Genomic DNA, 14,997 nt, shown 5'->3' with positions numbered 1-14,997 from the left:
CAAATCACAAGTATACAGCTCTGTAGCTTTTCCCCAAGTCACCTTTGTAACCTGCACCTAATCTATAAAGAATTTCCCCAGAATTCCTGAAGCGCCCTCAGGGGTCCTCCTGGTTCTTTCCCGTCATGCTCACCACCATCATGACTTCTAACACACTGGGTTCGTTTTACCAGTTTGGGAAATTTATATGAATAGAATCATATATCACTGAAGGACTTTTAAGAACAAAAATATTTAATAGCCAATATCAAGGATTTTTGCTCTGGGTTGCTGTAATACCCAGTCACCATCCTCACACAGACAATAAAGCCTGCTGTGCAAATAAATGCGTTGTGTAAGCATTTTTGTTTTGTTTTGTTTTGTTTTCCAAAGGGTAGAGGTGGAAATCAATGAAAAGGGGCTGAGTCTCCCCTCTGGGTCAGAGCAAAGGGCGCTGCTGCAGTGTGTGTCTACAAGTGTGAACACAAGCTAGAGCCGAAGGGAGACTCCCAGAGTCTGACAGGAGCAAAGCCCCAGCCCTGGAGCCTTGGAGAACCTTGGACAGATCACTGGACTCCCCCCGGGCCAGAGTGCCAGACAGGGCTTGAGTAAATTCACATACATTTCAAAAGATGGAGTGGCTTGGCTAACATCTGGCTAACAAAGTAGATACGCACTTCATCAGAGAATATACGAAGAATTCACTTGTCATCCCCACGGACACATGGTCATCCTTATTTGATGTTTACTGGCTGGTTAATCCTGTGTGACATATACCTGCATGAGTCAGATGACAGCGCTGAGTCAAACCTAGCATGCCTCAGTCTGGAAGACAGGACAGGGAAACTCAGGCACAGACATGAGAAGGGACCAGAGAATAAGCCCCTGCTGATAGAGGTTGCCATTCAGCAACCTACACAGAAATGTTGCTGCTCGGTACAGAAGGCAGGGAGAGGGTTTCCAGGACCCGTCTCAGGCAGGAGACAGACCAAATCTTAAAGGAAAAGTAAAAAGGGAAACTTCACTGCCCCTAGTAGCAACAACAGTTGAACCATGATCAGCTGGGTTGGGGAGGCAGGGAGCCCACTCAGCTGAGAGGGCAGGACCCACCTGCCAACAGTAACCCCAGACAGCACAAGGTGGTCCTCAACCTGACTGCAAATTGCAATCACCAGAAAGAAGTTTGTTTTTCACCTTTTTTTTTTGCTGTACATAATATAACATAAAATTTATCATTTTAACCATGTCTAGGGTGGCGTTAAGTACATTCACACTGTTGGGCGGTCATCACCACCATCCATCCCCCTCTAGAACTCTTTCATCTTCCCAGAGAGAGGCTCTATATCAGTTAAACAGTAACCCCCCATCCCCCTCTCCCCACCCCCAGCTCCTGGCAACCAACTTTCTATTTTCTATCTTTACGAATTTGACCGTTCTAGATACCTCATATGAGTGGAGTCATACAGTATTTGTTCTTTTGTGTCTGCAGGGGAGATTTTAAATCCTGAACCCCAGACTAATTAAATCAGGACTTCCAGGGTAGGGCCCAAACGTATAAAAAGCTCCCTGATGATTCCAATGGGCAGCCTTGAAAACCACTGCGTTAGAAGGTCTAAATCAAATTTACTTTCAGGAACCGCTTCGAATACCAAACACCTGCTGGTTGATGCCAAAAATTCCTTTAGTCATGAGCAAAGTTAAGGATTTTTCTTCAACTGGAGATGAGGGGCTTGAAATGACTGACTGAGAAATCACAGTGACTGAAACTCATCTGCTAAAGATGAATGTATCTTTAGTGTAAGTATTATCAGACACTGCCTCCTTTTGAAAGCCAGGATGACTCTGAGGGTAGCAGATGATAAATAACTGTCCACTTGGAAGATGGGGAGAGACAGACACACCAGGGACACATGGTCACTTTGTGTGTGTGTTGGAAGGGGGTGATAAAATTTAGCCCTGCTTGGGCATCTGGGTGGTTGAGTTGGTTAAGCGAGATCGGGATCGGTCCCGTGTCAGCGCGGAGGCTGCTTCTCCCTCTTACACTCTCCTCTCTCGTGCTTTCTCTCTCTCTCTCTCTCAAATAAATAAATAAAGTCTTACAAAAGAAAAAGGTTGGGGCACCTGGGTGGTTCAGTGGGTTAAGCCTCTGCCTTTGGCTTGGGTCATGATCTCAGGGTCCTGGGATCGAGCCCCACATCGGGTTCTCTGCTCAGCAGGGAGCCTGCTTCCCCACCTCCCTCTGGCTTGCCTCGCTGCCTAGGTGTGATCTCTCTCTCTTTCAAATAAATCAATAAAATTTTTTAAAAAAAGAAAAAAGTTGGCCTTGCTTACCTTCAGTTACCTTAGCATCAACACATCAATACTTGCCCAGTTTACTGGAACGGGGCCACTGTGACATATGGTTCCCATCAGCTGTATTTTTGCACGATTTTTGAGTCCCTCCTCCCTTTTTAATTTAACCACACTGACTTCATTACAAAGGAACTCCACTTACATGGATTCTAACTGAGGCGTGAGCAGTGTCTTGTTCAGGGAAGACCTCCTTCTATTGCTTGTTTCTTCAGAATTAGAAATACATAGAAAATGATCAGGTAGATCCGAGAGACAAAGAGACAAGACACAGAAAGATGCAAACATATATAAAATGACAGAATGACAGGGAAGATCCACGCCAAAATGATACGGTTTTCCATTCTGAAGGGAGGGAGGCATGGGAATGAGACAGGAAAGATCTGAATATTTATTTCTCTAAACCCTGGAAGCAAACATGACAAAATGTTAACACTTGTTCATTCTGCATTGGCATTTGTTATATTACTTTTTAAACCTGTCTGTGCATTTTTCGGTCTTTAAAATATGTTAGTATACACATTATATCTTTATAAATAATTGTACACACAAATATACATGTATAAAGAAATGTTTTTAGTGACTGAGGAGAGTTTTTACAAAATTTTTCAAGTTGGTGATTCTGTCATGAAATTAAATTACTAAAGCCTCATAGAACACTTGAAAGATACAAAAAAAAAAAAGACACAAATGAATATTCCCCATAATACTACCATGTAGAAATTGCCACATTTCAATGTCTTCATATTGAAGCTTTTTCTCCATGCATTAAACAATCGCATCATTGATTTCAAATTTTCATTTAGTTTCTGATGAGAAAAATACTCGCTCATTGTAATAGGCAGCAAAAGATAGTTAAGGAAAGACAAATTACTTAAGGTCTTACTACCTGGCATGCCCCTAACCAGGCTCTCAATGGCAAAAACCAAAATGTGATGCCAGTTAGGAAGAGAAAGACATAATTGGAAAGATTGGAAACAGCATACATTGTCAATAAGGAGTTATTACCATGGTCTTCGTTTTCCTTCATCTCCTCCTCTAGGTCTTCATATGATAAAGCTATCCAATCATTCACTCACATATTGCAGGGCTGGACCCTAATGCCAATTTGATCTTGGCTTAAATGTTATTTCTTTTATGATTTGATCTGAAGGATTCACTCACTATTGCAATTGCCTTAATATTTTTTTTTTTGAGGGAAGAAGGCTTATTATTTAACACCCTCTACCATTTTTTCGTTGTTGTTTACTTGTATATTTATTTGTTTCTTGTCTCTCTTCTTCATTGTTGGCTCCTCAGGGCCTAGAAGTGTCTGACATTAGTAGTACTATTCTTGAATGGAAAAAGTGAATCAAAGAGCCTTTGGTGGTCCTGCCTACATAGGATCGTGAAAGTATCTTCCTTTAATGATCATTAGCTATGTAGCCTAAGAAGGCAACTTGGTGAGGCACCTGTCTTTCATCCATACCTCTTCCTCCCCACCTCCTTATATGGCTGTAATTCTATGTTCCTGTGTTAATCAGAACCACTTGCCTCAGTCAATACCAATATCCTTCTTTTTTGCCTGTTTGCCTCATGACTGAGGAGCCTGAAATATACATGTGATTGCCTCGGCTTCCGGGTCAATGAAATCATCAATGTGTCCTTTGGTGGGCATATCTTCCCTTGGATATTAAAATTTTGAACTCTCAAGATCCAGTGTTCTTAGAATAAGAAAAAATATTTTATTTTATGCCTGGGTGGCTCAGTTGGTTGAACGTCTCCTTTCAGCTTGGGTCAGGATCTCAGGGTCCTGGGATCAGGCCCCATATGGGACTCTCTGCTCATCAGGGAGTTTCTTTCTTCCTCTGCCTGCCATTCTGCCTGCTTGTGCACTCTTTCTCTCTCTCTTAAATAAATAAATACATGAATAAAATCTTTTTTTTAAAAAGAAAGAAAATTTTTAAAAAATTGGATAACCATTTACTATTGTAGTAGCCTTAACATTTTTAGCTTATCACTTATCACTTTTAAAAAAGATGTTATTCATTTATTTGAGAGTGACAGAGTGAGTAGTGGGGGAGGGAGAGGGATAAGTAGACTCCACACTGAGGGTGGAGTCCAATATGGGATTCGGGGCTTGATCTCACAACCCAGAGGTCATGACCTGAGCTGAAACCAAGAGTCAGAAGCTTAACCGATGAGCCACCCAGATGCCCCTCATTTCTCGTTCTTCACCACTTTTCCCATTTGGCATGGAGGAGTGAAAGAACTACCTTATCCTCCATGAAGAGAAGTTTGTGTTGTTAAGGCTACAGATAGGCTCCCACTTTTGTAGATTTATTGGCCCCTTACAGTTTTCTTTGAATGACTAGCTGCTTTATGCCCTTTGATCATTTTTCTACTGAGGCATTCATTTTTAACTTTTTTATTTGTAAGAGCTATTTATATTGTTAGGAGACCTACACTTTGTCAAATATGGAGTAAAATTTTACAATTTATTTTTCCCTTGAAATTAATTTTTTTAAAGATTAATGAACGCTTATTTTTATTTATTTTTATTTTTAAAAATTTTTTATTTCTTTTCAGCGTAACAGTATTCATTGTTTTTGCACCACACCCAGTGCTCCATGCAATCCGTGCTTCTCTAATACCCACCACCTGGTTCCCCCAACCTCCCACCCCGCCCCCGCCTCTTCAAAACCCTCAGATTGTTTTTCAGAGTCCATAGTCTCTCATTGTTCACCTCCCCTTCCAATTTCCCTCAACTCCCTTCTCCTCTCCATCTCTCCTTGTCCTCCATGCTATTTGTTATGCTCCACAAATAAGTGAAACCATATGATAATTGACTCTGTCTGCTTGACTTATTTCACTCAGCATAATCTCTTCCAGTCCCGTCCATGTTGCTACAAAAGTTGGGTATTCATCCTTTCTGATGGAGGCATAATACTCCATAGTATATATGGACCACATCTTCCTTATCCATTCGTCCGTTGAAGGGCATCTTGGTTCTTTCCACAGTTTGGCAACCATGGCCATTGCTGCTATAAACATTGGGGTACAGATGGCCCCTCTTTTCACTACATCTGTATCTTTGGGGTAAATACCCAGTAGTGCAATTGCTTATTTTTATTTTTTAAGATTTTATTTATTTATTTGAGAGGGAGAAAGCACATGAGCAGGGGTAGAGGGAGAGGAAGAGGGAGAAGCAGATTCCCATCTGAGCAGGGAGCCCAACATGGGGCTTGATCCCAGGACCCCGGGATCATGACCTTAGCTGAAGGCAGGTGCTTAATTGACTGAGCCACCCAGGTGCCCCTATTTTATTTTTAAAGATTTTATTTATTTATTAGAGGTGGGGGGAAGAGAGACAGCACATGTAGAGGGGGGCCAGGGGTAGAGAGAAAGCAGACTTCCTGCTGAACAGGGAGCCTGACATGGGGCTCAATCCCAGGACCCTGAGATCATGACCTGAGCCAAAAGCAACTGTTTAACCAACTGAACCACCTCGATGCTTCTTGAAATTAATTTTAATTGTAATTTTAATATATGATAAATTATTCATTGCCATGCTTAATTTCTATTAATAAAAAATTTTTTCATTTTTAAATATAATTAGGTTCCTCCCTTTTTTTAAACGGTTTCTTTTTTTTCTTTTTATTTATTTATTTATTTGACAGACAGAGATCATAAGTAGGCAGAGAGGCAGACAGAGAGGAGGAAGCAGGCTCCCTGCTGAGCAGAGAGCCCGATGTGGGGCTCAATCCCAGGACGCTGGGATCATGATCTGAGCCAAAGGCAGAGGCTTTAACCCACTGAGCCACCCAGGTGCCCCTTTAAATGGTTTCTGCTTTGGTATTATTCATAGGAATACTTGAACAATTTTATCATCATAGGAATTCTGCAAGGAACATTAGTAATAACATAGAAAAATTACTAATAATCACTACATCATTTATAATGTATCAGACACTCACATACCTTATTCTATTTAGTACAGGAAACTTCTGAAGTAATTATCATCCCCATTCTACTGGTCAGGAGACTGAGGCTGAAGAAGACACAGTAAGTTGCCCGTCATCATGTGACTTACAAGTGTTGGAACTGAAAGTCATTTAGTCACGTACAAACTCTGGACTTTATCAGCAGATGAGTAGATCTGGGTCGCCATCCTGGCTCTGCTGTGCTCCTGGCTAGATGTGACACCTGTTCGTGTGGTTTCACCGCTCGGAGCCTTAATGTCACCTATACCTTTTGTTCCACTCTCTCATAGAGTTGTTGAGGGATTAACTGAGGGAAGAAAGATGTAATACGACTGGCACAAAGAGACAGCCAATGTAAGAAAGTCAGCCACCGCCCCTTAATCACCTCTTTCCATCCCCTCTCTTTGTGGAGGGTGGAGCAAAGGGGATGGAGGAGAAAGGGTCAACCACGTGAGGTGCAGAGGTTGGCATCCCAAGCTTGGCTGATCTAAGGAAGGAACGGAGTGAGGCAAAGTGCCACATGGCTGAAAGATCCCACCCAGGGAGTGGCTCGGATGCTTCCAGCACAGACGTGTGTCCTTTCATGTGTGGGAGGTAGGGGTGGAGCTGGAGCAGGAAGATCTCACCACCGCTTAGAAGCCGCCACTCTTGCTTGTGAGGAGAGCCCCGCGAGGTTGCCGCTCACCTGCCGGCTCTCGCTCTGCTGGCTCCAGCACACACGGCGAGACCATGGGTACCTTCCAAGGACACCTGCTGGCAGGAGTATTCTTCCTCGTCTTCTCTCTGTACTATGCAGTGATGGTGTCCTTGGCCCTGCTGCGGGGACAGAGGTTACTCAGTCCCCCTTTGCCCCCAAGGGAGAAGCGAGGACACAGGTGGTGGCAGCGGGTACCTGTGCAAGGGATGATGAAGGTGGTCATTGCCCTGGGTGGCATCATTCCTGAGTTCTTCTACCCCCCAGGAGTAAACCGGATGAAGATAGTAGACTGGGAGGACCCCCGGCGGCCGTTCATATTTTACAACAACTGGGATCACGCCACCATGTATGGGTTCTTCATGCTCAGTGGCGTGGTGGACATCGTGAGCCAGGCATGTCAAGCTTGGCAGAACGTCAAGCTGGAGCGAGCAGCCGAGGCCCTGGCCTTCTGTGTGCTGACGCTGCTGATGGCCGCCCACCTGGAGAACAAGGGCACCCTGGAGATCCGCGTGCATGTGCTGTTCGTGGTGCTCACCTTCCTGGTGAGCCTGGTGCTCATCATCGAGGTCTGGGTCCCTGACCAGCCCACGCTGTGGGTGCTCAAGACCTGGCTGGGACTGGTGCTGAGCTGCTGGATGCTACAGCTCTCTGTGCTGATGTACGTTCCCCCCTCGGGGCAGCCCTGGAAGGCAGAGAACCCGGGGGACCTCGCCTTCCTCACCATCTTCTTCTGTTGGCACCTGGCCTTGGGTGCCGCCGTGCTGGCTGCCGTCTACGGCCTCTGCAGCCTCTGGCACCATCGCTTCTCCTCCTGGAGGGAGACCCCAGGGGCCAAGTACCAGCCGTGTCCCAGAGGCTACAGCAACGAGGAGCTGGAGAAGCTGGGGACAGAGGCCATGCTGCAGGATGGGGGCGTCTAGGTACAGAATCTGTCTCTGCACGGTGCCTGTTGTCCCTAGAGTCTGGAGTGTGCTCACGGTGCGCGCAGCCCGGAAAGGTCCTGGGATCTACCATGTGGCTGCCTGTCCCAGGAGTCATCTTCCTTGTTCCTAAATAAACCTTTCAGCTCCTCGGGTTACTTCAATCTGTCCCTCTGTTCTCTCCAGGTCGTCCTCTTTCCTGCCTCACTACATCACTGCTCCATACGGCTCCTGACCGTGGACTTCCGTGACGTGAGAACAAGGAGTAGGGCTTTTCTCTGACAGCTTTTGGGATCCAAGAGGAGGCAATGAAATGAGGAAATAGAGGGAGCCGGAGAGTCACTGGGACTCCGGGGGAGGGTTCTATCAGCTTGAGGCAGAGCTGGCTGAGCACGTGCAGCTCAAATGTTTAAAGTTGTGAAAGAGAGGGGTCCGTTTTTGCGTCGTGGTGAGGACTTCTGTTTTCTTCACTTCTCTCTCTGTCTTATTTACGCTGAGTGTAGCAGGATGAAGAACCGGTTCTAGAACTGTTGCTACAGTTGCTTTTAGTCTAAACTGATTGAGACTACGTCTGCCCTCTGCAGGAGCCAGAGATGAGGGGAAGAGGGTGACAGTCAATTGAGCAGGGGCTCAAGTCTGAGACAATGGGGGCAAAAGAGGAAGGGCATCCTGAAGGCGGATGTAGGAAACAAGGATGACTGAAATGTGATTTTCAGTTGCTCGGGTTTTGCCGTGATACAAAACTCCGTTGTTCCAACGCTTTCAGTAAAGTCTATGTTACAAGTCTGTGTGTGTAGGTGTGAGTGATTCTGGGGTAAGATCAAAGAAAAGACCCAGATTTCAGTTGGTGGGGACAGACGGGGAAGAACTGCTCTGAAACATGGGGTGAGAGAAAACGGAGAATGCCAGCCGCTGGGATTTGCAGAACCGTTCAGCCAATCATTGAGCTTCTCCCAGAATGAGGAGAGAAGGTGCCAGTAAATTCCTATACTCCATGAAATACTGAAAGCCAATTCTATAAAAATACTTATCCCTGGGTAGAGCCAGAAAGCCACTGCTTCTGATAGCATGAGTCTGCATATGTGAGACAGATAAATCCAGCCCTTGGAGATGGGAAGAGGCAGGAAGAAGGGTCGTCGGGGTGCTGGCCACGGATGTAGAGAAAGGACCACAGAGCAAGGCTCCTTCTCGCGAGGCAGCCGTAGTCCTGCCGCTTCTCATGCAGTTAGAAATGCTGTCCTCAGAGACCAAAGAGCTGTAGGAAGCACAGAGAGGTGTTTGCATTTGCAAGGTAGGAGACAGGCTGCACGCTGTCATCTGAAATGCCATCGGAACCAGCCCCCCCACACACAAACACAGGGTACAGGCGCATGGCAAATGGGCTCTGGAAACTCCAGGATGAGAGCTGAAGGCAGAGAAGGGAGTGGGGAAAGGGATGGAAGTGGGGCAAGGGTCTGGCAGCTAACACCAGCAGGGCTTGGAGGCGGGGAACAGTGTAGATCTAGAGGAAGAGAAATGTATCTTCCTGCAGCAGCTGGAACGAGGCCAACCCCAGCTTCCTTCCCAGCAGAACAGGAACCAACCTAAGGAGAGGCCAACACCTTTCTTTCTGTCCCCATCCTAAAAAGCCCAGAAACAGAGCCAGATTTACCCTGAAACTAATAAAGCTTAAGCTTCAGGGCTCCTCACTTTCCCTCTCCAAATGTAAAACCCCAGGAGGGCTCATATGATCTTATGATTCATACGCTCACTTACACTGATAAACTGCCGAAGTAAGATATTTGTGTATTCTTTTTTCTAAAGAGGGAACTCCTACTTTAGGTATAACTTTAGGTTCCACAAAACCTGGCTTTGCCTTCACCCTGAAGGCGTAACACCGTTTTACTTTCAAGATGCCTTGTGATCAATGCATCTCTTAGCCTGTTACTAGAACATTCCTTATTTGAGGATAATGATAAGACACTTTCTCCTTCAACTTGGAAATAAGCAGCTTAAAATTCTAATGACAGCACCAACTTGACTGAAAACCACCTACTAGAGTATAATCCATCAGTCAACAATTCCCTCAGTGACCTGTTATCAGATGCTGGGCCTGATTCAATAAAGAGGAATCTGACAGGTTGAGGACTGGTGGCTGGGGGGAAAGGTGGGGAGTGATTTATGGAGGTCGGTCCTGTTTATCTTCCTCTATGCTATGTGGGGGAGTTTCTGTCCTGTATATCTGGCTTTTGCCCAGTGTATTAGTCAGGGCTCTCCAGAGAAACAGAACCAATAGGATGTGGATAGATAGAAATTTTTTAAAGGAATTGGTTTATAAGACTGAGACAGCTAACATGTCCAAAATAGGCAGGGCAGGCCAGCAGCCCAGAGACCCAGGGAAGAGTTAATGTTGCCATCTCGAGTCTAAAGGTAGCCTAAAGGCAGAATTCCTTCCTGCTTAGAACACCTCAATCTGGTCTTTTAGCGCCTTCAACTGATTGGGTGAGGCCCACCGATATTCTGGAGGGTAATCTGCTTACTCAAAATCTAGGGATTAAATGTTAATCACATCTAAAAAACACTGGCACGAGGCAACATCTAAACCAGTGTTTGGCCAAACAGCTGAGTGCCATGGTCTAGCCAAACTGACACATGAAATTAACCATTATACTCAGCATATGGGAACATGGCCACTCAAACATAATTTGTCCACTGTGTTTGTCGTGACTTTGGAGACTTTCCCAAATCAACTTCATTTTAAAAGAACTTCTTTGGGCGGGGGCACCTGGGTGGCTCAGTCGTTGAGTGTCTGCCTTCAGCTCAGATCATGATCCCAGGGTCCTGGTATCAAGCCCCACATTGGGCTCCTGCTCAGTGGGAAGACTGCTTCTCCCTCTCCCATTCCCCCTGCTTGTGTTCCCTCTCTTGCTGTCTCTTTCTCTGTCAAATAAATAAATAAAATATTTTTAAAATAAATTTAAAAAAAAATAAAAGAACTTCTTCGGGGTGGGTGGGTAGCTCAGTCAGCTAAGCATCTGACTCTTGATTTCAGCTCAGGTCATGATCTCAGGGTTGTAAGATCAGAGCCTCATGTCAGGCTCCACACTGGGCATGGAGCCTGCTTAAGATTCTCTATCTCTCCCTCTACCTCTCCCCACTTGCTGTCTCTAAATAAGTAAACAAATAAATAAATAGGGGATGGGGGATGGGATAACTGGGTGATGTGTGTTAAGGAGGGCACAGGATGTAATGAGCACTGGGTGTTATATGCAACTGATGAATCACTGAACTCTGCCTCCGAAACTAATAATACACTATATATTAATTGAATTTAAATAAAATAGATAAATAAAAAACAAATAAATAAATAAGAGAACTTCATCGTTATAAATTCTGATTGCAGTGTGATCATGACCATATAGGGCTATCTGGCCTGCCTCCCTTCCCTGTTCCCTCAAAGAAAGAAAGTGGTGGGTATACAAGTAAGTGACATTTATTTTTAAAGATTAAAATCATGCTTAGAGAGGTTTTTTATTATTCATAGTATACATTTTAGACATATTACAATATAGCAAAAAATATTTTTAAGTGTTTTGAAATCTACCATTCTGCCCCCACCCAGAATTAATGACTGCCTGGGAGGGCTAAAAGAGGAGGAAGTTATTTCGATCAGAGTGGGTGATAGGGTTTCTATATCAGAGATGAACCCTTTCTTGGTGATGACGAAGGATGTGCCTTATTACTAAGGTGTGGATGAGTAAAGAGGCTTGGAGGTTAAGGTCACTGGAAGATGAAGAAATCCACAGCTGGGAATCTAGAATTGTGGGAAGGAATGGAGGAAGGATCATGACAGGGCTGGGAAGATGGCAGCATTGGGCTGGAGGGCCCCAGAGCCCAGTCTCCAGTGAATCTGGGGTGTGTGCATGGGGGGAGACCTAAGGCATCAAAGAGGGCAGAAGACAGGAAGTGTGGCTAGCATGAGCTTCAAGAAGGAAGTGATTGGGGTTAAGCAGAAATGGTAACACCTACCCCACAAAGGTATTGCGAGAAATAAATGAGGCATTGCATATGTAACACTTAATTCAGAGCTTGAGGTACGGTAGATGTTCAATCGATATTAGTTCGAGAGACTGAGTATACAAATGGGCAATTGCCAGACTATATATATGAAAATAAAAATCTGACCTACAATCTGCAGCATCCAGTCCAGGTAACCAACCCCCTATCCACAGTAACCTGGTCAGGAAGCCAGCCTGCTACCTATAAGTCAGACTGTAGAAAGTCAACTAGCTATCACTAGTAGTAGGTCAGGAAGCCCAACAATAATCCCTATAATGACTGACCCCAATGGGCAGGACCGGATGAATAATCAACAGCTTCCCTCATTTTTGCCCTATTTCTAACTTAGGACCAACCAAAGAAAGCCAAAGGTGCACCCCTAACCAATCACGTGGGTTTCCCACTTCTAGTTAGCCTGCTGCGGCTTCCCCGTGCCAACAGCCTTCAATCGGGACATAGCTGAAGCTTCCCTTTTCTCCCACTGTAAAGCTTTCCCACTCGTGGCCTGGCAGAAAGCAACTGACAGAGGCTGATTCATTTGCTATAGCAAATGGAATAGATAGCCTCTGCTTGGTCTTCATTTCTTTCCACATGTTCAATTCTTTCATTTATTCATGCAAGCAGTTACTCAATATTTAATGAGCATCTACTATATACCGGCTTCCGTGCTAGGCCCTGAGAATAATGAAAAGACCCAGATGCCAGGGTCCCTGACTCTAAGCTGTTTATGGCTCAGTGGGAAGAAAGGGAAAAAAAAAAAAAAAGACAAAACAAGTACAGTCTGAAAAAGGCTGTCCCTGAAAGGCAGATAAGGCAGACTTGGCAATCAGGGAATGCTTCCAAGAAAAGTGATGTCTCCACAGAAACCTGAAGGATGAGTGTGGCCAGGGGAAGGGGGTTTGGGGAGATATTCAGGAGAGGAGGGAAGAGCCAAGGGAAAGTCCCCAGGTCCAAGCATAAACACTGAAGGAAGTGAGTGCAAGTGGGATGCTTGGACCTCAGTGTCTGAGCCTGCAGTGGCAAGCCATGAAGGTGGAAATGTAGACAGGGGTCAGTTTCCTTCTGGACCCCACGAAGGAATTAGGTGTTTATCCTGAAGCCAGTGGAGTGATCCAATTTCCATTTTGAAAATGTCATTCAGGCTTGACATGGAGTGAGGCATGGTGGGGAGCTACGGTTGGGGGGCAGACCCGGAAGCAGGGAGACCAGCCAGGAGACTGACAGGTCATGATGCTGGAGGAGGAGAAAAGAGCTCATTTAGATGGTTCCTGACCTGCAGGGCCTGCAGATCCGGAAGGTGAGGGAGAGGGAAACCCGAAGCTTGGACCACTGAGGAGGAAGGTAAATGCAATCACTGAGAAAATGAATATCAGGACCTGGAAAATCAGGGGCTGGAGACGAAGAGAGGAGTTCTGATCGAAGATATGCAGTTTGAAGTGTTGTTCTAGAAGTAGATGTAAGAGTCTGGAGCTCAAGAGAAGGGGACAGGTGGAGAGATTTGGGAGTCATAAATGGTCGTTAAAACCATTTCTGATCACCCAGGGATGGAGCTGCTCTTCGGGGAGAAGGTAAAGGGAAGAGGGCTTGGAACACAGCTCTGGGAGGCCCCGTGTGTCACCGAGAAACAGAAGAGAGATACTTGTAAAGCAGACCAAGAAAGAGCAGGAGGAAAGAGCAGGGAGGCAGGAGGCAGGAGGCAAACAATGGGCTTGTTGGAACACAGAAACTAAATACTGATATTGTTCCAAAAAAGGGAGTAGCCAGCAAAACCTTGTTTCTTATTCCCAGTTCCTCCTTCCTTTCCTCCCCCTCCCAGAGAAGGATGGCCCGAGGGACACTGGGAGGGAACTCACTCTTCTAAGACTAGTAGAACTGGTCCTGCGTTGTCCCACAGTGTTGCCCAAGCCGCATCCACTAAATGCAGGTGTCGGTAGCCATCATATAGGAAACCGATGATGAAAGAATAAGCAGTGAACGTGCTCAGAACAGAGATTTGCCCCTGAGTTATGCCAGCAAAGGACTGTGCCAGGCTCTTGGTAAGGCAGGCCTGGAAGTTCATTCTAGGACCACGGTGAGCACTGTTCTCCTCTGCTGAGTGCACATTACCTAGTCAACTATTTGGTTCATTAGCCCTGGTTATTGAGTGCCTACCATACAGCAGGTGGGAACAGAAATCAAATTTCCTCTCTTCTCAGTAGTGTATGCTTGCAAATGGGATCACCGAAAGGATAATACAGATTTCAAGGACCTCCAACCCTTAAAGTCTCACCCACATATCCCTACAGACCTTTCTATCCCTTCCTTTGTGTCCCTCTCAATATCTCTTTTCCTCTCTCATTATCTCCCTGACCCTCTTCCTTTCTCCCCACTACCCCCCTTCTCTCTCTCCCTCTCTCACCCTCCCCACTACCTACACCTCCCAGCAGCCTTCTGGCTGCCGGGCTGAACCACAGATTACCCCTCCGCCTGTCTCACTGCCCATGGTGTCCTTGATGATCAGGAGGAGGCTTACTCCTCTACTTCACAATTCTTTGAACACACAGTACAGAGCCCACACTGAACCTAGAGAACATCTTCTCTCTGCCCTGTGCACCCACTCCCATGGCCCTCGGAAAACAGTTCCTTAACTTCTCTTGGCAGCCTCCCTCTCCCAGGATGCAGTTCCCAAGAAATTATCTCCAAGAGACACAGAGACACAGAGTGCAATCTCCATGTGACAGCATCATCCTGGTCTTGCAAATCAGCTAGACCTGGTGTCCTAGGACAGAATCTAGGATTTTTTTTTTTTTTTGTAGTTCTGATTGTGTTACCATGTGCAAAAGAAAAAATATGAGTGATATGCTTGATTTTTTATCCTTTTACTATTTTTTAAAAGATTTTATTTATTTATTTGAGAGAGAGAGAGAATGAGAGAGAGAGAGAGAAAGAGCATGAGCTGGGGCAGTCGCAGAGGGAGCGGAGAAACAGACTCCCCGCTGAGCAGGGAACCCATGCAGGACTCAGCCCCAAGACCCTGGGATCATGAGCTGAGAAAAACGCAGACGCTTAAGCA

General features: G+C 45.6%; 1 protein-coding gene across 1 annotated transcript; it reads left to right on the top strand.

The window, feature by feature from the left end:
- Positions 1-6,966: 6,966 nt before the first annotated feature.
- On the top strand, positions 6,967-7,907 carry LOC116878239 (transmembrane epididymal protein 1A-like). Its single transcript, XM_032875545.1, has one exon. The coding sequence runs from the start codon at positions 7,020-7,022 to the stop codon at positions 7,905-7,907; it is 888 nt and encodes a 295-aa protein (XP_032731436.1). The 5' UTR covers positions 6,967-7,019.
- Positions 7,908-14,997: the final 7,090 nt, after the last annotated feature.

Source organism: Lontra canadensis, unplaced genomic scaffold, assembly GCF_010015895.1.
Source record: "Lontra canadensis isolate GAN:19392208 unplaced genomic scaffold, GSC_riverotter_1.0 scaffold56, whole genome shotgun sequence".
In the NCBI taxonomy this organism is placed as follows: domain Eukaryota; kingdom Metazoa; phylum Chordata; class Mammalia; order Carnivora; family Mustelidae; genus Lontra; species Lontra canadensis.
This window is presented reverse-complemented; position numbering and strand designations above follow the sequence as displayed.

Coding starts and splice junctions, on each gene's coding strand:
- LOC116878239 (XM_032875545.1), top strand. CDS start 7,020: ATGGGTACCTTCCAAGGACACCTGCTGGCAGGAGTATTCTTCCTCGTC.